Source organism: Rhinolophus hipposideros (genome assembly GCF_964194185.1).
Source record: "Rhinolophus hipposideros genome assembly, chromosome: 1".
NCBI classification, from domain to species: Eukaryota; Metazoa; Chordata; class Mammalia; order Chiroptera; family Rhinolophidae; genus Rhinolophus; species Rhinolophus hipposideros.
Window position 1 is genome coordinate 36,459,569 of NC_138047.1, and position 26,407 is coordinate 36,485,975.

The 26,407-nt window shown below is 34.6% G+C and overlaps 1 protein-coding gene across 1 annotated transcript in view; it reads right to left on the reverse strand.

Annotated features, from left to right (window-relative positions):
* NSUN7 (NOP2/Sun RNA methyltransferase family member 7) overlaps positions 1–26,407 on the reverse strand; it is a 35,725-nt gene that overhangs the window by 3,463 nt on the left and 5,855 nt on the right. The window contains exons 3-10 of the mRNA XM_081059535.1: positions 21,608–21,666; positions 21,095–21,225; positions 18,095–18,247; positions 17,568–17,751; positions 15,993–16,203; positions 12,558–12,701; positions 9,593–9,694; positions 6,315–6,432 (exon numbers count right to left, since the gene is read on the reverse strand). Of these exons, the coding sequence (XP_080915661.1) occupies positions 6,315–6,432; positions 9,593–9,694; positions 12,558–12,701; positions 15,993–16,203; positions 17,568–17,751; positions 18,095–18,247; positions 21,095–21,225; positions 21,608–21,666 (1,102 nt within the window). The remainder of the gene's footprint in view (positions 1–6,314; positions 6,433–9,592; positions 9,695–12,557; positions 12,702–15,992; positions 16,204–17,567; positions 17,752–18,094; positions 18,248–21,094; positions 21,226–21,607; positions 21,667–26,407) is intronic.

Genomic DNA, 26,407 nt, shown 5'->3' on the forward strand with positions numbered 1-26,407 from the left:
GGCAAGATAGGTAGTCCAGAAAATCGACAACCCCCTCCAGGATACGAGGTGAGGCGCCTCACTGGTTACACAAGTAACGGTATCCGGCAGCAGCAGCTAAAGAAGAACAAGAACGAGTTTCATGCAGCAAGGCTAACCCCTTGGACCAGGACCTGATCGTTAGCTAATTATAACATCATTATAATGTCATTGACATTGTGGTTACTACAACTCCCATCATACATCTGACGCCATGCCAGTTCTGGAAGAGAAATTAGGAAGGAACTGAGGATCCCACTTCGTGGGAGGAAACTGAGAAGCCGTGTCCATGGGACATCACCAAATCCTGCCCCTGGGAGGTATAAATACCCCTGGTCAGGACTTCCTCGGTGCCACTTGCTCTCTGAGTTCACCCACACTTCCCTCTCACGTGTACTTTCAATAAATTTCCTGTGCTTTCTTGTGTCTGTCTCCCTCTTGAACTCTTTCTCGTGTGGAGCCAAGAACCTGGTCACCACTGCTGTGCGTTGAGTCCTCTCCTGGACATCCCCATGAGCCTCCGGTGATACTATTATAACTTTAAAACTCTAATATTTCATGTTAGTTCATAATTTATGCTGCTTTCCAAGTCCTCCATCTTTAAACAACTATGTACTCCAAGAATACCAACCTTTCAACAAATTAAAAACTCTTCCCCAAGTCATTAATATGTTAACAAAAAAGGATCCCATTATCAAAATATGTAAATAAGTAATCACAAAGGTACAATCCAAAATATCCTTTTTTTCCACGTTGTCAAAATACAAAAGGTATGACTTCTTTGTTACTTTTTGCACAATTACAATGGGCTACCATTTTAACTACATTATTCTCCCCAATAACTGTTTTGAGTATTAATGGATGAGTAATGAATGCAGTGTTCAAGAAAGTACATAACAAAGAAAAGACTTTGTGTCAGAAATACAAAAATCTCTAATCACTAATATATTTAAAATAAAACTTTTTATATTTAGTAAGTGGTTCATTTGTAAATAATAATTCTTATAACTCCATGCTTTTACAATTAAAATATATTTAAAGCAATAAATACTTTTGTACATACATTAAAATATCAGGAACTCTTTTATTAATAATTGTGTATATTCTGACATTTAAAACCATTTAAAATGTATATTCATTATTTGCCTACTTAGTGCAAAGTACATAAATAAAATTCTAATTGATTCTCTTACATTGTTTACAATTGGAGAAAATAACCAGTTTACAATAATAAAGATAAATATAAAAATGCTGAGCCAAGGAGAGACAAAATTATGTAGCAGTACAAAATAAAGTACAATTAACTCTGGCCATGGGAGATGGAAAATATGAAGACTTCACAGAGGCTGCAGCATCAGTGCTATTTCTTGAAGAATCAGTAAGTTTCCAGTAAGGTATAGAAGGTGATTCTGGACAGAAAGAAGAACATGAACAAAAAAACCCAAGTGTCATGAAAATGTATGTTCAGGGTACAGCAAGTATTTCCATGTGTCTGGGCATAAGGTGAGTAAGGGAATACAGAGGTCACTCAGACTGTGGGCAGACACACATGACTTCAAATAACACGCCACAGTACGGCAAATGGTGGCACTTAAGTAAATGTTAAGACTGAACTGAGCTGTATAGGTTCTAAAGGCAAGAGAGCTGGTTGCTCCTTCCACCATCCCTGTAACAACACAATGAGTTTCTGAGGCCTGTTCATATATGTTCTCTACACAAATATTTCTGTGTCAAAAAAAGTTTTCACTTATATATGAGGTAAACAATACTCTGAAAATGATTATGTCTTACCAATTTGGAACATATTTAGCTCCAGAATGTAAATATGAAGGCTGGGATTTTTGTCAGTTTTAATTCACTGATACATTCATAGGATGTAGAACACTGCTTGGTACGTAGTAAGCATTCAATAAATATTTAATAGACTGTAATATATTTTAACTACACATAGGTTTTTTTAGTAATAATCCATAGTTAAGATTTATCAAGTTACCTTACAGCAATTTCCTGTACATAACAAAATGATTTCCAAACCCTAATTTATAGCCCATTTCTTTGAATAATAAAGTAAATTCCTACCCAGAGTCTCACACCTCACTTAGACCATGGCATTTGGGAGTTTTTGAGTTGATGATATTTTGATATTGTCTGATTTCATTTAAATGAAATGGCTAGAATAGGCAAGTCCATAGAGACGGAAAGTAGGTTGATAGGAGCTAGGGGAACAGGGAAATGGGAAGTGACTGCTTAGTGGGTCTGAAGTTTCTTTTGGGGGTGATAAAAATGTTCTGGAATTAGTGGTGATGGTTATACAACTTTCTCAATATACTAAAAAGCACTGAATTGTACACTTTAAAATGATGAATTATGATTTGTGAATTATATTTCAATTTAAGAAACTTATTAAAAAAGAAACAGTTCCAGGCATTTAGAGTATACATTATCTGTAACATAACATATACAGGCATACCTTGTTTCATTGTGCTTCTCTTTATTGTGCTTCATAGGTGTTGCGTTGTTTTTGTTTTTTTTTACAGATTGAAGGCAAGACCCTTCTACTAGCAAAAAAGATTGCAACTTGTGTTATTGTGCTGCTCTGGAACCAAATCCCCAATATCTCCAAGGTATGCCTGTACACATTCCTATGTCTGACATCTGACTGGTACACACTGGTATGGCTGGACCAGTGGTAAAAATATTACTGCTCGGCTTGGTGCCCTCTAGCTACCCCAGCTTTCCTAGTGTCCCTCCAGACCTTCACATAATAGAAGGGAGAAAAGGGTTACACCTGCCTCATTGAGTGACCTCTGGGCCCTGCCCCAGCTGCTAGACACTTTGCTGTTTGGAGGTGGAGAGATACAGGAAGGAAATGATGAACCTCATTATGCATCTTTGGATTGTTTTATTTGATACAAAGGTGTGTGGAAGGGTTCTTACAATTTAAAAATTAATAAAATTTGAGAAGAAAACCATTTAAAATTACAGTAGTTGAAGCATTGTCATATTAGTATAGAAATAGCCAAACAAACATCAACAGAACAGAATAGAATTACAGACTCACACAGAAGTATATATGGGATTTTAGCATGTAAAAACAGTGACATTTTAAATCGGTGAGGAGAGGGGAGAAGGATTTCAGGGGGAAAAATAAAGCATGATCCATACTTTACTCCTTTACCAAAATAAACAGCAGATAAACCTATTATTTAAATATAAAAATACTAAAGGAAAACTGGTGAAAGAATTTATAAGCCGAGGGTCAACATAACAAAAAATGTAGAAGCCATAAGGAAAAGTTGATAGAACTGTCTACACAGAAATTTGAGATTTCAATAAAGCAAAATTGTTATTTAAAAATATTTGTAGTTCCTATGAAAACAGCTAATATCCCTAACATACAATGACAAAACATAAAAAAGATGAATAATACAGTTGAAAAAGTGGTAAAGAACATAAACAGGCTATATTTATTGAACATTTATTATGTGCCAAGCACTGTTCATGTATTAATACATTCAGTCTCCACAAAGATGCAATGCGGTAGGTAATACAATCCATATATGTTACAACCAACTTTCCTTCTTCTCCTTTCAGAGAACCCTTAACAAAGAAACACATTGTCCTGGGTGTTAAAATCTCTAGGATGCTAAACAAAGGGACAACTCAAGAATGCGGCTCTCTTCCCCAATGGCAAAGCAGAGTGTAGGTAAGAAATCTTTTCAGAGGATGCCAAACACTGAAAAAGTTCTGTTCCTGAACTTCCTTCCTCCCTCCCTCCTCCTTTTCTTCTTCCTTCCCTCCCTTTCTTCTTTCTTCTCCTTCCCCTCATTTCTACCTATCTATCTTAGATAAAAATTAGAAGTAAATCATGGGGGCATATTAACATGTTTATTTGAATTAAAACATAAAGTCAGACTATTCCTGACAAGGTCAATCTGTTTTTGACAATGAGAACTAGTATTGTAAAATAGGTAATAAATTCAGCATTTTCCATAAATTGAAAAAGATAAATCTGCAGATCCAAACATTTAACAGAAATATATTTAAATATATTACATACATAATATAGCATTCCAGAAATAATATAGTTTGCAACTACTTAAACTTATAATGAAAAATATTAAATGTGAACTTTAAAATATAGAAAAAATCATATTAAAAAAATTTTAAGGAGTATTTAAGAGTGTTCTTTCAAATATTGCAAAAATGTTTGAAGACTACTCACTCTTAATTTCCCCCACACTACACGGCTCAGTGAGTAGACAGCAAATGTGCCCAAACTCATTGATAGAGAAATGAAAATTTAATTAACAATGAGCTCTCATCTTTTCACCCCTCAGACTGGTAAAGATTTAAAAGTTTGATAATACCCTGTATTTGTGAAGCTGTGGGGAAACAGGTATATGGAGGATATACTGTGGAGCCAAAAAAATGTATACACATGACTTGTATTCATCTTTTGTTATCGGTATATATTGAGTATTACAATTTTAATACAGTTTTTTCCTTTCTTAAAATGAGTATACAGTTTTTTTGGCACCCTCTGTATTTTGATAAGTAATTTGACAATACCAATTAAAACTTAAAATGTCTACAACCTTTGGTACCAGAAAACCTGAAAGACTACAAATCAAACTGTTAATGATTATACCTACAAGGGTGGAATTTGGAAAAACTTATTAGTTTTAAGTTAGCATTTCTGTAATTTTGAAGTTTTTACAATAGGGGACAAGAAAAAAGTTGCATTAACATAGGTAATGATGGCTAAAGTCCAAAATGAGCTGAATATTTCTGGGATATTAAAAGGAAATGTTAGCAACAGTTGATTAATTAGATGGCATGTAATATTGCTTTCAAACCTAAATTCTACTACTTTGGGAATTAAGAAATGATTTTTAGAGGCCACATAGTATACTTCCCTAAGCAATTCATAATTTCTTTTGACAGTATCCCCAACAAGTAGTTTTAAACTTCTTTTATAAATACTTGTAAACACTCCAATTTGAGCCCAAATCCCAGATTATTCTCTTTATAATATATCCTTAATTATTACTTGTGTATTTTTTTTTCTTTTGGGGGGCACAGCCCACCATCCCTTGCGGGACTCGAGGAATTGAACTGGCAACCTTGTGGTTGAGCGCCCACTGGCCCATGTGGGAATCGAACCGGCAGCTTTTGGAGTTAGGAGCACAGAGCTCTAACCGCCTGAGCCACCGGGCCGGCCCCTACTTGTGTATTTTATACCGTATTATAGATTAATAAATTATCATGGCTTACCTGAAGTAAAATCTAATGAAACAAAATACAGATGTTCCTCCATTTTTCTCATATTACATTCTTAGAAACCTATACCTGTAGGTGAAGTCACCTACATTGATGAACTTGATTATATACCTGTAATAATTCTCTTTGCCACTAGATGGTGATTTAGCTAATGCTATATTGAGAATATCTCAGAACTTAAGGTGGGCTGTTAGCTACAAACAGGTGTTGCTAAATAAGGAAGTAAAATAAGAAGGGAAATACAGATGTGATTAGCATATCCACTTGTGAATGGGCAGAGGGAAAATATCAAATTAAAATAAGGAAGCCAACCATATGCATAGTAAGAACCTATTATAAGAATTAAAGGAAAAGTTCAGAATATGAGCACACGTAAAAAATAGAAGGAAACATTTTTAAATACCTTGTTAATTATCACAGTCTTGAAGAACTAATTTTGTCATAGAGTCTTAGGTCTACTCCTTATCTTGATGTCCATAGTTCAAATGTAATACTCCTAGTTTTCTTCTCTCCCCGGTTTGCTGCAGCATTTTTACCCAGAAACTACTATAGTTATTTAGGCTATTTTTACCTCAGTTCTTCTGGGTGCCAAAGGCTAAAAAGGTCTAAGAAATGTATGTTTTCAGATAATAAACATCTAATTTAATTTTCTGTCTACTTTCTAAGGTTATTTCATATATTTATTTTTCTTCTACTGAGGCATGGATGTGCGTAATACTCCAGATATAAAGTTTAGACTCATTTTTTTCCAAACCAATCAAGTCAAAGCCAAAAAGACTTTTCTCTTTAACAATACAACAATAGGAATCTAGTGTATAAGAAAATCTTCATACCAAGTCATTGTAAAGCCTCTACAGAACTTACATTAAAGTTGTAAGAAGTTAGGCTATTTGGTCATCATGAAAGTGTGACAAAAAGGAAGTGGAATGTCTTTATACAACTTAGAAAATCATAATTTTTCATAATCAAAAATATTTAGCTGAGTTGTTTGGAAGAATCCTGTCCTTTCTTACCTATAAAGTTGTACTTTAATCCCACAGTCTTGAAATTCCAGTGCTTTCTTAACAACAGCTTCATTTTCTTCTGGATAAACTGAGCATGTGCAGTAAACAACTGCTTGAGCTTTAGTAACTATATTTAAAGAAGATGTAATTAACACAATGACCCCATTAACAATCCTAAACAGATTTGCTGTTTCCGAACATCTGTTCATACTAATACTACATGGTTTTGATGGGAATGATTTCCATAGATGCTTGCATGCTCCCCTTTATAGCATGTATTATTAATATAGACCGTGGCCAATAAGTAAGTAAATCTAACTGGATTGTATGGAAATTGAAAATTCAATCAATGTGACCAACCTAGTTACAAACACAGACAAATAAATACTGCAGATTACCATGAACTTGATACTTCCAGTCATTCTTTCATAAGCCATATCATATAACTATTTTAAAAGACTCTAAGAACAGACAGATATAGATGTCATTCCCAATTCTGTTACTTAAGAACCTGGGAAAATTACTCAAACTCTCAAATTTTTCACCTGTAAAGTGAATGAGGTAATGCTATTTCCTGCAACTCATTTATTCACACTTATCAAGTACCTACTACGTGGTAGGCACTGTTCTAGCCATCCAAGATACACAGACAAAAATCTCTACCCTTGGGGAGCTTATTTTCTATGTTTTATTGGCATGACAAGACATAAATAAATAGAAAAACTATATAGTATTATTAGGTGATAAAAGCTATATAGAGAAAAACAAAGCAGGTAGGGAGGACAGTAAGTTTCAGGAGATGATACTATAATTTAAAATAGAATAGTCAGAGAAGGCATCAAAAAATTCATTTAACAACTTCCTAATTTTCCAACCAACTTACTTTCATAGATCATATATATACTATCATGTTTAAATTAATGTTTATTAGTAGCATCAACTAAAAGGACAGGCCTTTTCTGTGCTTTACACTTTGTCTTTTTTCTACCTCATATATGCTATATCTTTATACTGAATTATCAATACCCTATACTTATCTTTGGGCCTTCGGAGGTCAGAATTGATTCACACTCATATCCCTAACACCCAGCTTAATGCCTGACCCACAGTCGGCATTTGAGAAACACGCACTGAATTAAAAGTTTATATAATTTCTCAGGGACTTCTAGATTTTCGTATCCATGTGATGAAGGGCTGTGGTACTCAGAAACTCAATGGTACTCAGACCTAAATGCAGTGATTGAAGCAACAATATAAATACTTACAGAGCTTTGTTGTTTAGGCATCAAATTAAGAGATCTAGGCTTTATTTGTAATTGCAACTCTCTATTCTCTACTTAGCACTAAGAGAAATAAGAGTTGGATTAAAATTTGGATTGTAAAAGAGTTGTTAGAGGCAGGCACAGTAACAGCAAAAAAATTACACTAAGAGATTTCCAGTCAAAATGGTGGAGTAGGAAAACACTGTTCTTGCATCCTCTCACCACCACATCAAAATTACAAGTTAACTACAGAAGAACCATCATTGAGAATTGTCTGAGGTCTAGCTGAACAGACGTCCTACAACTAAGGACATACAGAAGAAGCCACGTCGAAACTGGTAGGAGGGGTGGAGATGCAGAACAGGTTGGTCCCACACCCACGTTGGCTGTTAAACATAGGGAGGAATATCTCAGCTGTGGAGAGCCCATGAGGAGCGAGGGGTCTCAGCCCCTCACCTGGCTCCCCAGCCCAGGGTTCCAGTGCCACGAGAGAAGTCCCCACAACTTCTACCTGCGGAAACCAGTGGAGACTGTGGCTTAGTGACACGGAGGGTGGTTGGAGTCCCAGGCGTTTCTCTCAGAGGACCTACACACGGAGTTGCTCACTGACAGACTCCCTCGCTCTGCGCTCCAGCACTGGGGCAGCAGCTCAAAAGGCACCGGGACGTGCAGAGAAGAACCACTTTGCCTAGCTTCTGGGTGAGGGCTGGAGGGGCAGCTTCCTTCCGGACAGAAAAGCTGGAGGAAGCTATTGTTCCTTTGTGGAGCAGTCCCTACTCCCAGCGTGCAGACTTAGGCAGGTGCCACATCTGAGTCTCTGTCAACCTAGCTACCACCATTCGCCCCACCTCGGGGATTCCCTAAGGCTCTTATATATGCTGCCTACAAGGCACTCACTTCAGATTGAAAGACACACACAGAGACTGAAAGTAAAGCGATGGAAAAATATTTCATGAAAATGGAAATGGAAAAAAGCTAAGGTAACAATACTGAACCAGACAAAGTAGACTTTAAAACAAAGACTATAACAAGAGACAGAGAAGGACCTAATAATCTCACTTCTGGGTATTTACCCAAAGAAACCCAAAATACTACTTCAAGGGGCCATGTGCATCCATATGTTAATTACAGCATTATTTACAATGGCCAAGATATGGAGGCAGCCTGGGTGTCCATCAGTGGATGAATGGATAAAGAGGTGGTAGATACATACAATGGAATACTACTCAGCCATAAACAAGAATGAAATCTTGCCATCTGCAACAACATGGATGGACCTAGATCGTATTATACTGAGTGGATGAAATCAGACAGAGAAAGACAAATGCCATATGATTTCACTTATATGAGAATCTAAAGAATAAAATAAACAAACAAACAAAACAGAAATAAATTCATAGATATAGACAACATTTTGATGATTGCTTGATGGCAGGGGCTTGGGGAGATGGGTGAAAAAGAGGAAAGGATTAAAACGTATAAACTGGCAGTTAAAAAATAGTCATAGGTATGTAAAGTACAGTATAATTAATATAGTCATTAATAATGTAATAATCTTGTATGGAATCAGATGAGTACTAGATTTACTGGGGTAATAACCTTCTAAGCTATATAAATGTCTAATCACTATGTTGCACACCTGAAACTAATATAATATTGTATGTCAAATGTAATTGAAAAGTAAAAAAAGGAAAATCACTTAAAAATTACATCAAGTAAGAAGCCAAAGAAAAAGACAGATGAAACTGTACAAAAACGGACGCACATAATTATTTCACTTCAGCATTTAAAAACTGTCGATTATGCTTGCTAACCTCTGTTAAAAATGATAATCAACCATATTTTTATAGACTTAGATTAAATTGGTAAAAATAAATATTTTGTTATTTGAAGGTGCTAAGACTTGATTATTCTGAGAAATTCACTTATGGTTTACCCTCATTGCCTGATTATAATAGAGAAATGAAGTATTAATGTTTCTAATATTTGTAACATATTTTAATTTTACACAGATAACAAACTTACATTTCATTGCATGTGTTAGCTGTTCATATTGCTGTTGAGCAAGAACATGAAGTTTATCTTCTGATGTGCCGCCTTGAGAGAAATCTTTAAGTAAACCTGTATCTAAATGAAAATAAATACTTTAAAATATGTCACTATTAGATATTTTCCATATATTGCTATAACCACATTATTTAATTTTTCAATCATTTTTCCCTATTACTGAGAGTTTTCATGGAAAATGCTTATTAAAATTAAATAGATAGTATGCTAAAAATGCTGAATTAAATATTAAAAAACTAAATTGACAAAGTTAGTTTTTTATGATTTTAAAATTGGTTTTCTTTTTTCTCCAAGTTCTTATGAGATAGTCATCCAACTAACCAAGTAAGTCATTTAGATACAGACGAGAGAATGCAGTCAGTCTGGAGACTAATAGAGGAAAAGAGAAAATAAGATTTATTTTCCAAGGTAGAAACTGATGGGCTATAGTAAGACCTGAGTACGAAAGAACACAAAATACAATTAAAACCATTAACAAGAAATTTTGGAAGACAAAAATTCAGGAGAGCAAATGTATGTCTTCATAATAGATCAAGAAACAACAGATCAAGAAACTCTTACAGTAACTTTTAATTTCTAAAACTAATTTGAACATATTTGATAATATTAACTAAGACATATTTATAAAGATTATTTTACTCAGTAACCCTTTTAACATTGAGAAAACTGTTGAAACATACATTAAACAACTTTTTTAAGGTCGCATAGCTACTACCGTGGGAGCCAGAATTCTGGCTCAGAAATTTGACCACAGAGCCCAAATTTCTAACTTCTGTATTATTCTGCCTCTCAGTAACTCCCTAGACTATAACAGCCAGTTATTTTTACCATATATTTGGCTGTTCCCCATTCTAGTAATATCATTGAACATTAATTAAACTGCATTTCTTCCCAATTTAGTTTGACACTTCACATGTTTCTATCCCTATTTTAAAATTATCCATCACTTTTTAAAGGACTATACATTATTATACTCTAAAACCATATCAGTTACCTTTTTCATCCCATTTAAAAATAATTCCAAGTTGTTAGCAATGACCAACTCCATATATTGCTCAATGGTTCTAATAGTTTTCAATGCTAAAATGTTTTTCAAAAAGAATTCGTGATTGCTCTCTTCCACCTAGTATCTAAGTCTGATAAAATCATCTTTTGGATACGTCCCCTAAGCTTATGGCTACTATTTCCACCATCGTCACTAGGTCAGCAGCCCTCATTTACTCTGTTACCCCCTCAGAGTACAGCCCTCATTTTTTCCAAGTTTGCCAAAGACCACTTCGTGGCTTATCCTGTCGCCTCAAAACATTACCAATATGTAGGAAACGTTTTACTTTCTCCCTTTTCATCATCTGTAGTTGCTTTTGGGCTTTTCTCCCAGCCTCTAGTTTATTTTTACCCATGGCTTATTTAGTTCTGCATTCCCACTCCGAGATGGCCTAGGATAAGGCCAAAGTCTCCCAGCCCTAAGCTCTCCTTCCCTTGAGTGAGATGCTTATTATAGTTGCTGTTATTTCTTTCCCTCTTCTTTCAGTGTCTACTAATTCCTCTTTGATCATTTCCAAAAGTTAGCCCAGAGATTTTCTCAGCCTACCATTCTCCCATCTGACTTAGTTATTCTATTGAACTCTCACTGACAAGAGATTTTCTACAGCAGTTTGAAAGTGCACATGGTACAGTGTAAGTCCAGTTAAAGATAATGTAGTTTAATGCAAAGAGAGCATGTTAACTAATCTGATTTTAAATCCCAGCTTCCCTACTTACTAGCTACATGACCTTAGGCAACTTGCTAAATTTCTCTGAATCTTGGATTTTTCCCCTCTGTAAAATAAAGGTAATAAAATAACACTATCCTCAAAAAGTTATTGTGACTCTTACATGATAGTGCACGTGCACTACTGAGACTACTGACTGGGACACAGTTGTGCTCAATAGATATTAGTTCCTTTCCCTCCATTTTTAATTATATCCTTTCTAGAAACAGAAAACAGCTGCTCACCATATTCTGAATACTAGTGGAATGTCTTGTCTAATATTGTAGTTAATCTTATCTCTGCCTTTCAATATAAACAAGGGATTACGAGTAGAATAAGAATCAGTTTCAGTTGTGGGCAACATATCATGATTAAGAGAGTGATTCAAAGTGCCAACCTCGGAGTCAGAGCAATTCTGTTTGAATCTGGGCTCTGACACTTTCTAGGCAAATGACTCTGGGGGTTTCAAAGTCTGAGCCTGAGATTGTCTATTTGTAAGATGGAGATAATAAGGGTAACTATTTCATTGAGTTCTTGTGAGAGTTTGATGAAATAATCCAAGTAAAGTGCTTAGCTCTATGTCTCAACATATATGTGCTCAATAAGTGTTAATGTTAAAGAATATTTTAAAATTTATTAAAGAGGCAAATAAAATATTCCTAGAATTAATATTTAATCTGAGGTATTCATATCATAAAACATACATACTGGGGGTTAAGGAAGTGTTGAGTTTGAAACAGTCTGATTATAACTTAATTAGGATTGTGTTTAAAATATAGGTTCTCCAATCAGGCAGCTCTAAATTTGAATCCTAGCTCTGCTACTAACTCGCTATGTCACCTTATAAAAATGAACTGAGTCTCAGTTTTTTTCATCTGTAAAATGCCGATAAATTGTAATGCCTACATCAGAATAGCACACTGGCCAGCATCTGTTCTGGTCGCCTAAATCACTCCAATTATTAAATATTTCGAATATCACACTTGCCCATATCTCAGAGGATTGGTTCAACGATTAAATGAGGTAATGGATATAAAGTACACCACAGATAGTACTTTATACATAGAAGTTATTCATAAATCAGATATATTTGATGTCATTTTAATGATTTTAAATAATTTTATTTTTTAAATTATCAACAACTTTAATAATTTAGGAATTAAAACAAGTACCTTCGTGCTCATTTAAAATAAATTCTACTGGATTACTAATACCCAGTCCAGAACAACGAGGTAGCAGCAGAATCACTTTAACTTTCTGTAATCTACTATCCTTTGATTCAATGTTAAGAAATGTCTGGTGAAGTATTTCAATATCTAGGAGGAAAAAACACAGAAAAATTAATGTAAAAATACTAATTAAAAGTCTTAATGTAATATACACCTATTTATCATTGTCCATTTTCAAATCCACAGTACGACAAAGTCATTTTAATAAAGTCAGAAAAGAGGATTCTTCTTCTCTGATAAGTTCCCAAAACTAATACATAAATTTTTAGTGTTTTCTCTTCACTTGAGAAAATGACTTTAAGGTTTAAATATCTTCTACATAAAAATATAATTTAAGTTTTCCACTCTGAACTTCAGATTCCATTTAAAGCAATATGCTGTCGTGGAGGGAAATCACTTTGGAGGTAGAAATACCCATGTTTGTCTCCCAACTTCACTATTTACTTGATGTGCGACTTAATCTCACCAAGCCTCCATTTCCTTATTCATAAAATGGGATAGTAATACCTACTTCATCTAACTGTGGTGAAGACTGAGATAAAGTACTTAAGCTTAGCATGGTGCCTAGTATACACTAAATGCTCAGTAATAGTTATTTTCCTTTCCCATTTTTTATCCCCTATTATATTCAATCTTTCCCAGAAAAAAAAAAAAGGTATCAGTAGTATTTATTAGTCACAGTGTAAGGTCCTTTAAAGACCCTGAAATTTAGTTTAAGAGTGTCTGCTCTCCCTCAAGTTATAACTCTCTGTGCCCTGATCTTAAGGCCACCCTCTACTTCTGCAATGGCTCCCATTCCCCTCACCTGCGGAGGAGTCATTCCTAAAACTGACCCACCCAAACCTCCCTCTTGCCTGTTCCTATTCTCTTGAAATTGTTGTGTGTGTTGTTTTTTAATCAAGTGTTTAATCAAGTTATGTGTGTTGTTTTTTAATCAAGTGGGCCTTTCCCTTTTTTCCCCCTATTTTTAACTTTTTACTGGAAAAGTTCAAACATATATAAAATAGACAAAATATATAATAAATTCTCAAGTACTCATCATGTTTCCCACCACTGTTTTGAGTTCTCCCGATGCTCCTTAACCTTGCCAATACACGGTACTACCAGTCTTTTTCATTTTAATGATTCTGTGGATGTGTGGTGGTAGGTTGTAATTTTAATTGCATTTCCCTGACTACTAGTGAGGTTGGGTACTTTTACATAAGTTTTATTTTTATTTTTTTGACACCTGGATGTTCTCTTTGTGAAGCACCTAGTCATGTCTTGTACATTTTTCCAACTGGGTTGTCTGTCTTTTTTTGTTGTTGTTAATTTGTAAGAATTCCTTATATACTGTGGATAAAAACTCTTCATCAGGTTATATGCTCCCTCCTAAAGTTTGCCTTTACACTCTCTTCATGCACAGTTTTGTTTTTAATTTATTGTAGTCCAACTTATCACTCTTTTCTTTTATGGTTAGTGCTTTCTGTCCTGTTTAAGAAATCTTAAGATGATGTACAATTATAGAATTGTACACTTGAAACATATGTGCCGTTGTTGTAATTTAGTTACATATAACATACATATTTTTAACCCCTCAAGATATTAGCTTACAATACCAAAAGACACTAGACTATAATTATTTAGATTTACCTATGTACTTATTTTTTCCACTGTTCACCTCTTCCAGCATCTACAACTTTCTGTATGGCGACAAACTCTGAGTTTGTTTGTCTGAGAATGTCTTTGTTTCTTTTTTTTATTTTAAAGGATAGTTCTGCTGAGTACCAAAATCTAACCTGGCAGTTTCTTTCATCACTATGAAGATATTATATCTTAGTCTTTTGGCCTCTGTTGTTTCTGCTGAAAAGTTTTTAGTTTTATTGTTATTCCATTGAGAGTAATATGTATCATCTCCATGCTCTGAACATTGCTCTTTGTCTTTGGTTTTCAGTAATTATGCTATGATATGCCTTTATATTTTTTGTATATTATTCTTATTGGAGTTCATAAGGCTTCTTAAACCTATGCCTTAATTTATTTCATCCATTTTGAAAAATTCCCAGCCTGAATTTCAAATACTGTTTCTTCCCAATCCCTCTTTTCCTCTCCTCTCTTTCTGGGTTCTCAATCACAACATATAAGATCACTGGATCACTGAGTCTCGTGTGTGTTTTATTATCTCTTCCATATTGTTCATTCTTTTGTCTCCCAATGCTTCAGTCTGTGTGTTTTCTTCTGGCTTATCAGTGCACTTATTCTTTTTTTGTTCTGTCTAATCTATTAAATCTATCTATTTTTTAATTTCAAATATTGTATTCTTCAGTTCTAGAATTTTCTTTTGGCTTTTTAAAAATTGTTTTCAGTTCTCTGCTAAAATTCTACAACTTGGCATTTAGAGTATTCAGCAAATTAATCATAGTTATTTTAAGGTGCTTATCTGATATCTCCAGTGTTTGGACCTTCTGTGGGCTTGCTTTTATTATAGTGTTTTTCTCTTTATTTAAACCATATATTTTCTCCTTGTTTGTCTGTTTTTTTGTTTGTCTGTTTGTTTTGTTTTGACTGCCAGACACTGCATTTGAAAACATTTAGGAGATAACATGAGACCAAAGATGATATTTTCTCCCAGATAATTTACTTTTGCTTCTGGTAGGTAGCTAAACCTGAGTACTAGCAATCCCAGATCACCTTAATCCAACTAGTACTAGCAATCCCAGATCACCTTAATCCAACTGCTATGCTAATTGAGATGACGGCATTTGGGCTTCAATTCATTGGAGGACTGATCACTATCCAGGGTATAATTCTTTTGTGAAATCCTGGGTATTTACCAGTCTTCCTCTACCGGTCAAGCCCTGAATTCTATTTTTTCCCTCTCTAGCACTATGAATCTGTCAAAAGTTGGTTTGGTTTTTTTTTGTTTGTTTGTTTTGTTTTAAATAGTGTTTTAGCCTCACTGAACCTATAATAAAATGTTATCTTTAATCTCAGCACGAGCCAATGAAAAACTTTTAAAAAATAAAAACCCTAAGGGACTTAGCTTCTAGTTCTAGATTTTATCTTTGTCCCTTAAGCACTGCTATGACTGTGTTCTTATTTATTAAAGGATGATCATTTATACCACCCACTTTAATTATTGTTTGAACCTAAAATTATATAGTAACTAAATGTCAAGCAATATACCAAAGTGCCAATATGTTCATTAATTTAAACTGCAGTTTAAGCAATATTAAGCAATAAGAACAGACTGATATAATATGGATTGGTGAGGATTGTAAGAGTACAGTTCATATATAGAGTTTTTACATTGCCAAAAAAATAATAAATTCAAACATTTTTAATATTTCTAAATCCTGTAGAATATTAATTATCAAACAAATAAATATTTGTACATACTTTTACATCCAAATTTTGTGAACAGGTTCTTCAGGTCAGGATGCTTAGCCTGTGACTGTACTCCACACACAAAAATTTTTGAGCTATTATTATTTGTTAAGGCTGACATATGGGCAACGGTGTACCATGAACCTGTATTGACCATTAAGATATCATCATCCATATTTAGTAAAGCCTTTACAGAATGAACAGCAAGACTTCGAGATTTGTCCTACAAGATAATGGTATAATTAGAATTTCAAAAGGTTTGACTAGAAGCATGAACTGATTTCTTTTTACCTTAGGTAAAAGTAAGTACTTGGAGAAATCATGAAGACATACCTAACCCATTTTATTTTAAAACATCTTAATATATGTTAAAATACAAAGTTAACGAAGAGAACTGATGTAAGCTGACTTAAAACAGAGAACTAACTTTGTGTAGTCTAAATTATGACTGTTACCATTTAACTTTTACACAGTGATAAGGCAATACCAAAATTGCAAACATGTGTGATTAATAGATTAGTGATGTCCTGCCTTAGCTCCCATTCTTATCCACTCATGAAAATCCACTCATCTGCTACTGCCATTCTTCCTTCCCCATTACACTGTCATCTAAATTGCTGCTAGCTCACAGAGATTAAAAGTAGGATGGTTGACAGGAGTATAAAAAGGGGCTAGACAGATTGGGATTGCAGTTGCTCTCAGTGCTCAATAGGGCGTCACTATAACATAAGGCCAAGAGAGCCTGACCAAGGTGAATCTGAGGTAAGAATTGGAATCTGAAGACCTAAAAATTAATATAACTTAATTTTTTGGACCTTTTATTTTCATTTTGTTGAAACAACATTATACCTCAAACTCTCTTCCTGCATTGATAGACATTATACACATTTTACAAGCAAAGCTGGAAGACTGTATTAAGGACATAGTGAGAAAGTATTACACATCGCGTTTTCAAACGCGCCATGGCACCAGCATCTTCCCCAGAAATGGAAGGAAAAAAGGTGTCACTGTACCTTCTCTCTCTCTCTCTGTTTTTTCATTAGTTTCAGGTGTACAAAACAACATAATGATTAAACATTTACACTCCTCACAAAGTGATAACCCCACCAAGTCGACTACCCATCTGACACCATACACAGCTATTACAGTACCATTGACTATATTCCCTATGCTGTACTTTACATCCCGTGACTATATATATATATATGGTTTATATTCAATATTATTCAATATTATTTTACATTAGTTTCAGGGGTACAATACAGTAGTTAGGCATTGTACCTTCTCTTGAATGCTCCCTTGGGAGGGAAAAATATAGCTGCCAGTAATACAAGTCTCCCATCTATGGAGTCTGGGGAGAATATGTTCTTTACAACTTCACATGGGCTAAAGCTGCCAAAGTAGGATAGGAACACTGAGTGTAGAGGTATTAATTTTATTAAAGGTAAAATTAGACCTTATAAACATCCCTAATCATGTTTGAAATCATGAAAAAAATATCAGTGTGTTAGGTTTTATTTTAAATGGAGGGATTCTTGGGGTAAGTAGGATTATTGAGAATCACAATGAATGTAAATGTTAGTTTACCTGAAATATCAATTTATAATCTTTGAAAAGATCTGTATTTAGAAGATCACTTTTAAGATGAGATGGAAAAATTAACACATCATAGCAATGTTGGTCCACAGCAAAGACTTTATCATCGATATGCAATATAGATTTGACTTTATTGTAGCCTTTTCCCTTCAAGCTATGACAAACTTCTTCAGCGCTGTAAATATACAACATTAGGTTGTAATTACAAATATAATACATTAAAAATGTATTTAACACTAGCACCGTTTTCCTATAACAAAAATATCACTGCATATATTGCATCTAACAGAACTTACAATGTTAGCCAAAAATAAGTTAACAGACAGAGACAGAAAAGTTAACATATTTACGTAATTACTTTTGGTAATTTTGTGATAAGATCCTTAACTAAATTATGATTCCCCAATTACTCCCCCAGATGTGCTGCCCACCCATTAAAAAGGTAGTATTTCTGATCACATTATTTTGAATGGTTAGCAACTTGAAATATGAATAAAGAATTTGATTAAAACTCTTACCTGATTTTACAAGTATTTATCCAAGCATAAAGTGGCAAAGTGGAGGCCCTTAGTTCCTGTTTCCTAACTGTTTCTGGAAGAATGTGGTAAATTGAAAGGGCATCATGTTTGATTCGATATCTTGCCAATGCCGCAGCCAATTTTGTCTTAAAACTAGAGATAAAAAATCCATTCCTGGTGACGCTTGCATTCAAAACAAGACTATCAATTTTCCACTAGAAACATTAACAAATTAGATTTCAAATTTTAACAAATCCTTCCGTAATTCTATTTCAAATTTTTGTAGTATAAAATAAAAACTTGCCATATTTGAAAATAGAAATCCAACAATCCTGCCTCTCTTTTTCAGTGTTTGTTGCCCCACTATAGTTGTGCGTTTCCTTAGATATTTATATCAACTGCTGGTTGAGACAAATTTGATGTAGTGAAAGAGGTGTAGAATTTAGAGTCAGACAAATCTGAAGTTAAATTCAGGTTCTGTCACTTACTAGCTGTGTGACCTCAAGATGGAAAAGTATAGTCTTGATAAGATTAAGGAACTTTTAAGAATCTGTGTCAAACCCTTCCCAGTTCTAATTATCCCATGCTTCAAAGTTCCAAATAACAAAAAAGAAAAACAAGAATTGGTTAGCATCACCATGAAGACCCAATCATTCTTCCTGATTTCATAGCCCAAATTTTTAATAAATGAGAATACAGGACTTCCTCTTGACCCATATTCATATCATTTCGCAGTAGGAATCTAATTGAATAATAAACCTCAAGGATAACCTTGAATGAGAATTGGGGAGAGATGCCACAAAAGAGTCAAATACAACTAGAGTGGTATGTGTGGCTGCCAAAAGCTAAATAAAATTAAGCTTATTATGTACTCAGTAGAATAAGAACTTTTCACCTAAGAATATGTTTATGTGCGAATATGCGTAGTGCACTAGGGAGCACAGGAGTTGGGGAGGGAGGGAGAGAGAAAGGGAGAGAAGAAACGGGCAGTTGGGGAGGAGAGGGAAAGGTTATCAAACATTAAGCCTTCTAGTGCTACAATAAAATTAGGTTTGTGTAGTGCTATGTGCTAATGTCACAGAACTACAGCAAGGGATACTAAAAACAATTACATAATACATTAATGCATATCAAAGAATAAATTAATATAAAGGGGGTGAATTACTGTTCTATATTATACACTATGAGATAATTCTGAGTACAGACTATTTTTGATTAAACACTCCTTCCAAATACCTACATAGTTCAAATTTACCATAACAAATGCTATTGACTGAATTCTTTAATCATGAAATATAAAGATTAGAGATATGAAACCTAGGAAAATACATGTGTTTTTGGGGTGAGTATAGGGAGAAGTCATTTTCCAAATTTCCAGACAGCAAACATTTCAGACTGTGAATTTTAATATAGTTTAATCACACAAAAATAATTTAAAGTATATATATAAATATAAATATAAACATTTCAGACTGTGAATTTTAATATAGTTTAATCACACAAAAATAATTTAAAGTATATATATAAATATAAATATATAGTTATATTTTTACATAAATATACAATATCAGATTGAGGACAAAGACCAAATCTAAATGCTATTAGGATAACCAGACATATTACTTCTGTAAATGAAATATCCTATGGTTATTAAAAAATGTTTTCCATAGCTGTAAGGCAGACTGCAATGATGAAAATGGAATCAAAAAGAGTCTTTCCCAACATTCCTGATCCAGAAGTCCATCTCATGCTACAATTTGAATGTTATCACAGAAAGTTGCTCAATTATCTCTTTTTACCATTATCCCTGTTGTACCTATAGCCAGAGCTTGCTTTCTGTGTGTTAAATTGTAGCTATGTAATTCCTAAGCTTAAATCTCCATCGCACAATTTCTCATGGCTACAACTGACATATTACTACGAGTAAGTCGTATCTTTAATCTTCCAGAGTACTTCAGCCAAGACTAAATGAAAGAAGTGTAGCATATAAATGGTTCAAGCTTGGGCTCTGGAGTCAGCCTTCCTGAAATCTGAATTCTGGCTACTACTCCCCTTTCTAGCTTTATGGTGTTAGGTAGGTTCTTTGAATATCTCTGTGCCTCAACTTTCCCAGGTGTAAAAATGCAGGTTGGTAACAGTATCCACCTCATAAAGTTGTTATGTATACGTATAACATACATTTTAAGGGCTCAATAAATATATTAATGTTATACCATTACTTGAGTCCTCTGGTCTCAGCCTTCAATAACTTAAATAAAACTACTTGAATTTCCCATAACATAAAATCGGTATCATACTGACAACTGTTTCAAATTATTCACTAGGTAAAAATCTTACAAAATTATTGTTGCCATATTGTGCTTTCCATTAAGCAACGGCATAATAACAGAAGCTCCAACAGCAGTAGCTGTTGACATTTATTGACCATTTATTGTGTGTCTGGCTCTAATCTAAGCATTTCATATGCATTAGTTTAATTAGTTCTCCCTACCACCTTTTTATTATTATCGAATAGTAAATTTTTGCTGATATTTAGGATAAAGAGGAAACAAAATCAAAACATATTAGTTTGTGCTTAACTAAGTAGAAGCTTTCTTTTTTTCAGTTTGGCAAATCAGTGGGTTCTTATTTACTGTTGGAATTTTCTCATTTGATACATGTTAGATTTTTTTTAAAGAGCTATAAACAAAACGAAGTAAACAAATAACAGCAGTTTCAAATGAAATTTTATTTATGTGCTAAAATTATTAGGAATTTTTCATGATTTTCCAAATACTTACAAGTTGAATCTTGCAATTGCAAGCTTGCAAAAACAACTTGATTTTAAACAGAATATTTAACCTGTTCAAGACTATAAAGGAGCTTAAGAAACTTAACGAACTTTTATATTTTTCTCTATAAATTTTAACACTTATCTACATATTATACTGTATAAAATCTTACCAGTGAAAATACCAATAATGATTTCATATACAACATCCTTTTCACTTTCACAATCACCTGTTAAGAAGGTTCTCTACTTCTTGAACTTCCGCTATGGACTCTTCATTCTCAGAAAGGAAACGAGCTTGAAATTTTCTATCTTGGAAATCATACAGCATCACAATAATCAGACTGCTCAAGTGATCTGGCTACCAAGGGAAAACACACATAAAGAAGAGTATACCAACAATGTCTAATAGCAATATTTTCCGTCCATTATTTTTCAAAAGAGAGCAAAAATATGACTATTTTTACATAGTTTCGTTGGATTGGGAGATAAAGACTTCAAAATAGAAAAAAAAAAAAGGTCCAGTAAAATAAACCTTTCAAAAAAGACAATTTCTGGTATATTCATCAAAACGAAAAGACTAGAGTCAGTACTAGAAGTACTAGAAGTAGGAAAGAATAAAGATATATTTTGAAGCGGTCTCAGCATTAAGCAAACTAGTTATTATTTAAATCTGAAGGCTTTTTAGTACTTTCTAAATAACAACTATGAAACAGCTAATTATATAAAAGTTGTCTACTTACTATTGTGGTACTTGGAAAGATATAGCTATCTATTAAGATAGTTTCCAAAATATCTTGATCTGCAAGACAAGGAAATGTCTGTTACTGAATATACCAAAGCTGAAAATGAAAACTTTGGAACCAAAATACACTTTAGACAATGTCATAAAATACTTTTACTTTCATATCTAAAATATACTTCGATTCTTGATAAACATTGAAATGACAATGACATGATGAAATACTTGTAATCTTTATGAATCCTGGACCCTTACGACCCAGGCTCCACCTGGTATGATGGTCAAAGGCACATTGTCTGAATAGTCAAAGTAGTCATAAAGAAATTCCAACCTTTAATTTACGTCTTTTGAAAAACATTAAAGAAGATCTAATTCATGATGTCTGATCCTTTTTATGGATTGCTAGATTCAATTTGCTGATATTTATTTAGGAATTTTGTTCTATGTTTATGTTCATGAAGGATGTTGATCTATAATTTCTTTTCTTGTAATATCCTTGTCAATGTTGGTATGAGGGTTATGCTGGCCTTATAGAATGAGTGGGAAGAGTTCCCTCTTCTTCTAGTCTCTTGAAGAATTTGTGTTAGACTGTTGGATTGGTTCTCTCTCTCTGTCTCTCTCTGTCTCTCTGTCTCTCTCTGTCTCTCTGTCTCTCTCTGTCTCTCTCTCTCTCTCTCTCTCTCTCTCCCTCCCTCCTTCCGTCCCTCCCTCCCTCCCTTCCTCTCTCTTTCTCTCTCTCTCTCCCCCTCTTTCCAGCTCCCATGTGGGGATCAAACAGTCAACCTTGGTGTTATTAGCACAATGCTCTAACCAACTGAGTTAATCGGCCACCCCTGATATTATTTCTTAAATAGTTGTTAGAACTCACTAGTTAAGCCATTGATAAGATGTGCTAAGATGACTTTTAATCTAAGATCCAAATGACAAGGAGCTAATTACCCATGTAAAGATCTGGAAGGAGCGAGCATTCCAGGCAGAGGGATAACTGCAAAGGTACTAAATGGAAATAAGTAAACATATTTAACAATCTCCACAGGATACAAGTATTCCTTTTGTTATACCTATGTATACCATATAACAAATGCTTTAATCAGTTGAACAATAAGCTAGGCTAGCTTTAAGTCATTCAACATTTATGGGCACACATTTAATTTCAGTTTTCAATTGGGGGATGAGAAAACTAAAAAAGTGACTAACTTGGGAGCACAGACTCCAGTTTTCATAGGAAATCTTTTAGGAATCATTATCCATAATATAGCCACCAATTATGGATGTATGTACAAGGCAATATCCCCACTTCACTTATAAAGAAAATGAAGTCTAATTTCACATCCTTAGTACTTGTAAACCAATTCCTATCTACTTTGTAGTTTCTCAGCACGACTCCTAATTTACATACATATGTATGATTTATGTACAATTTACATAACATTTTCACATAGTAATATCCCATTAATAATACTCAAAGCTGTAGCATTAATAATACTCATAGCTGTAGTATAGAAAGCACACTTTAGATAGTGCTTTCTATATGCTAGACATTGTTCTAAGTGCTTTCCATATAATAATTCATTTAACTTTCCTAACAATCCTATGAATTATGTGTCATCATTAATCCATTTAATAGGTTAGGAAATGAGGCACAGAATGGTTAAGTAAAATGTTCATAGTAACACAGCACCTGGCAGATCAGGGATTCAAACTATGCTGTGATCATAGTAACACAGCAACTGGCAGTCAGACACCAAAGTACATGCTCTTCATAACATTATGTTTCCTTTCTTCATCTTTCTCTTATAAATAACCACAGGGTCTAAATAAGACACTGCTAATGCCTGATTTGGGTAATCAGGACACATTTGATCACATACCTTGCCTATCCTAGTTCAGCACAATAGCTCCAATTATCTCTTGTCCCCGACTAATTAAACCCTCTTTTCTTAATCTCCATTCCTCATGTTTTCAATGTGGAAGGCCTTCCTAGAGAAACATTCCTGGCTCTCTCCCTACAAAAAGAAAATTCACTCCCTATGAAAAGAAACTTGAGTTTATTAGATTGGTGAAATTGATAGAAAGAGCTAGAGTACCTCTGCCTTCCTCTCTCTCTCGCTCTCCTTCTCCCCATCTATTCACCCCCTCTCTGCCAGTTTGTCGCAGGAGGCATATATGAATTCCAGGCTGCTCTGTGCCATGTGCCTTGTGTAGTTGGGGTGCAGGGGTCTGCACTTCTTCAGCTGTTTCATGGATTAGATGGAAGTTTCTAATTCAGGAGTAAAATATTTGTAAACCACTTGACTGGAGACCTAAAGCCATAGCCTCAAACATCTTTTTCCTCTCTCAACTAGTTCCAAACTCAAGTGTAAAGGAGGAGTGCTATTCATTGCACGCCTAAAACTCACATAGTCCATCCCTCCCATTCTGGAAGAAAGATGGAAGATATTTCTTCTTTTGACTCTCCTCTAGGTTCTCCCTCTCTTTTCATTATGTGTTCATAGAGTTTCCTTTATATGCGGGACCTCTAGAACTTCAAGAATGTCAAGACCTTCCTATAATTATAGAATACAGATAAGATGGGGTCTTTTTATGTATGGAAGGAGGAAAACAACAAAATTAAGTCTTTTGGGCAAAACGAGTAAGAATAGCCACTAACATTTTTTTTTTGTTTTGTTTTTTTTTTAGCCACTAACATTTTTGAAAGAAGGTTTGAGAGAGGTAAGTAACAGGGAAAAGAAGCTGGCATCACCAAATACAAAAACATTCTACAGTTAAAAACAAACAACAACGTAGAACCATAAAAAAAATAGAATTAAGCATGAGGTTGTGATTCTACCATCCTTTCAACCAGATGACACACTGCTTCTTTTTATCCTTCTTCCTGCTCGGGACCTTAGGTGCATCGTTTAATCTCTTCTTGAGCTTCCCTCAATTTTTTCATCTGCACAGTGAGAATCTTCTATCTCAAAGGACTGGTAGATGACATGATATAAATTGATTTGTGAATTACAAAGAACTATGCAAACATCAGGTATTATTATTATTATTCAAGAGAATTGTTTTAACCTCTTAGGTGACAACCAGAGCTTAAGAGGTTATTGATCTAGATTATTTTTCTAATAAATCACTATGCAATCAAGAATTAACTCAGCAGGCCTGGGTGGCCACACCTTGCACATTCCAAAGAATAGTTTCGCCCTTGACTGGCTCCTGAGAGATAAACTCTATAAACACTTGGACTATTTTGCCTAATAAAAATGTCCTTTTTACCTGGGGCCTTGGGCAACATGGTTTCAGCTTGACTTCTGGAAAAGCAAGAGATTGAGTAAGGCTGTCCACTGCTTGTCTACATGACTGATCACCAATAAAAACCCTGGACAGCAAGGCTTGGGAGAGCTTCCCTGGTTGGTAATACTTCATTTGTGTACATTGTTGCTGGGAGAATTAAGCACTGTCCATAAGACTCCACTGGGAAGGGACATTAGGAAGCCTGAATCTAGTCTCTCCTGGACTCTATCTACCCTGTGCACCTTTTTCTGGTGCTGATTACTTTCTAACTTTTCACTGTAATAAACTGTAACCATGAGTATAACAGCTTTGCTGAGTTTTGCAAGTCCTTCTAGTGAAATCGAGACAAAATATTGTATTTTCCCGAAAATAAGACCTAACTGGAAAATAAGCCCTAGCATGATTTTTCAGGATGCTCGTAATATAAGACCTACCCCAAAAATAAGCCCCAGTTGAGATCGTCAGCCAGACGGACGCATTTAGTACGTCTGTTGCATCACACGATGGATGTATTGAATTATAATAATATTAATATATAAGTAAATATAAATAAATATTATTAACATTAATTTTTAAAATAAATAATATAAATTATAATTAAGTATTCGTAAATACCCAAGCGAGTGCCTTTGGACGAAAGGTAAACGCCTATGTAAACAGATGAACTTGAGCCTAATGACCAGTTGGAGTACAGACACAACGCACGAATAACGAGCGCGCTTGATAATGAACAAATCTTCATAATTCAACACGTCGTGTGTTGTAACGGATGTACTTAATGCACTCGTGTGAAATGAAACATTTTCTGAATTTTGGTGCCTGCAATTTTTCATCCCTTTTGTGTGGACCATCATTCTTAACTGTCATCATTTTTGTTGCCACTCCTGTCTCGTAAGTCTTCAATCAACACCCAATTTAATAGTAGCTTTAAAGGGAATATTTTGACCCCTGGACGAGTGCAAAAAGAAAGAGTTATTCTGTCGAGTACAAGAAAGAAATCGTGGAGGACTCCCGGGGCAAGAATCTTATGGCTTTCTGCAAAGAGAAGAAGTTGGATCTCTGAATGGTCCGAAAATGGCAAGCAGAGTACGATAACCTCAGTCAACAGGTAGACGAGGGAAATGCTAAGAAGCGCAAATGTGGATCAGGTCAGCAACCATTATTTCCTGAGCTGGAAGACATCATCTGTGACAGGAGAGCAAAGGCTTTGGTTGTGCACAGGGCTGATACTCAAGCATTTGCCCTTGCAATAACACGGTTAGAAACATCCCCAGAATTCAAAGCATCACAACACTGGCTGGGTGGCTTCCTTCAAAGGTATGAACTGTCTCTAAGATCGACAACACTGTTCAAGCTGGAAGATACTGAAGTTATTAAATGTGCACTTGCATTCAAGTCCTTTGTTGATGGCATCAACTTTTCTAAATACAATTCTCCAACATCATTGCTATGGATGAAACTGCAGTGTTTATGGGCCAAGGATCTCAAATTACAATTGATCAGAAGGGTGGCTCGCCAA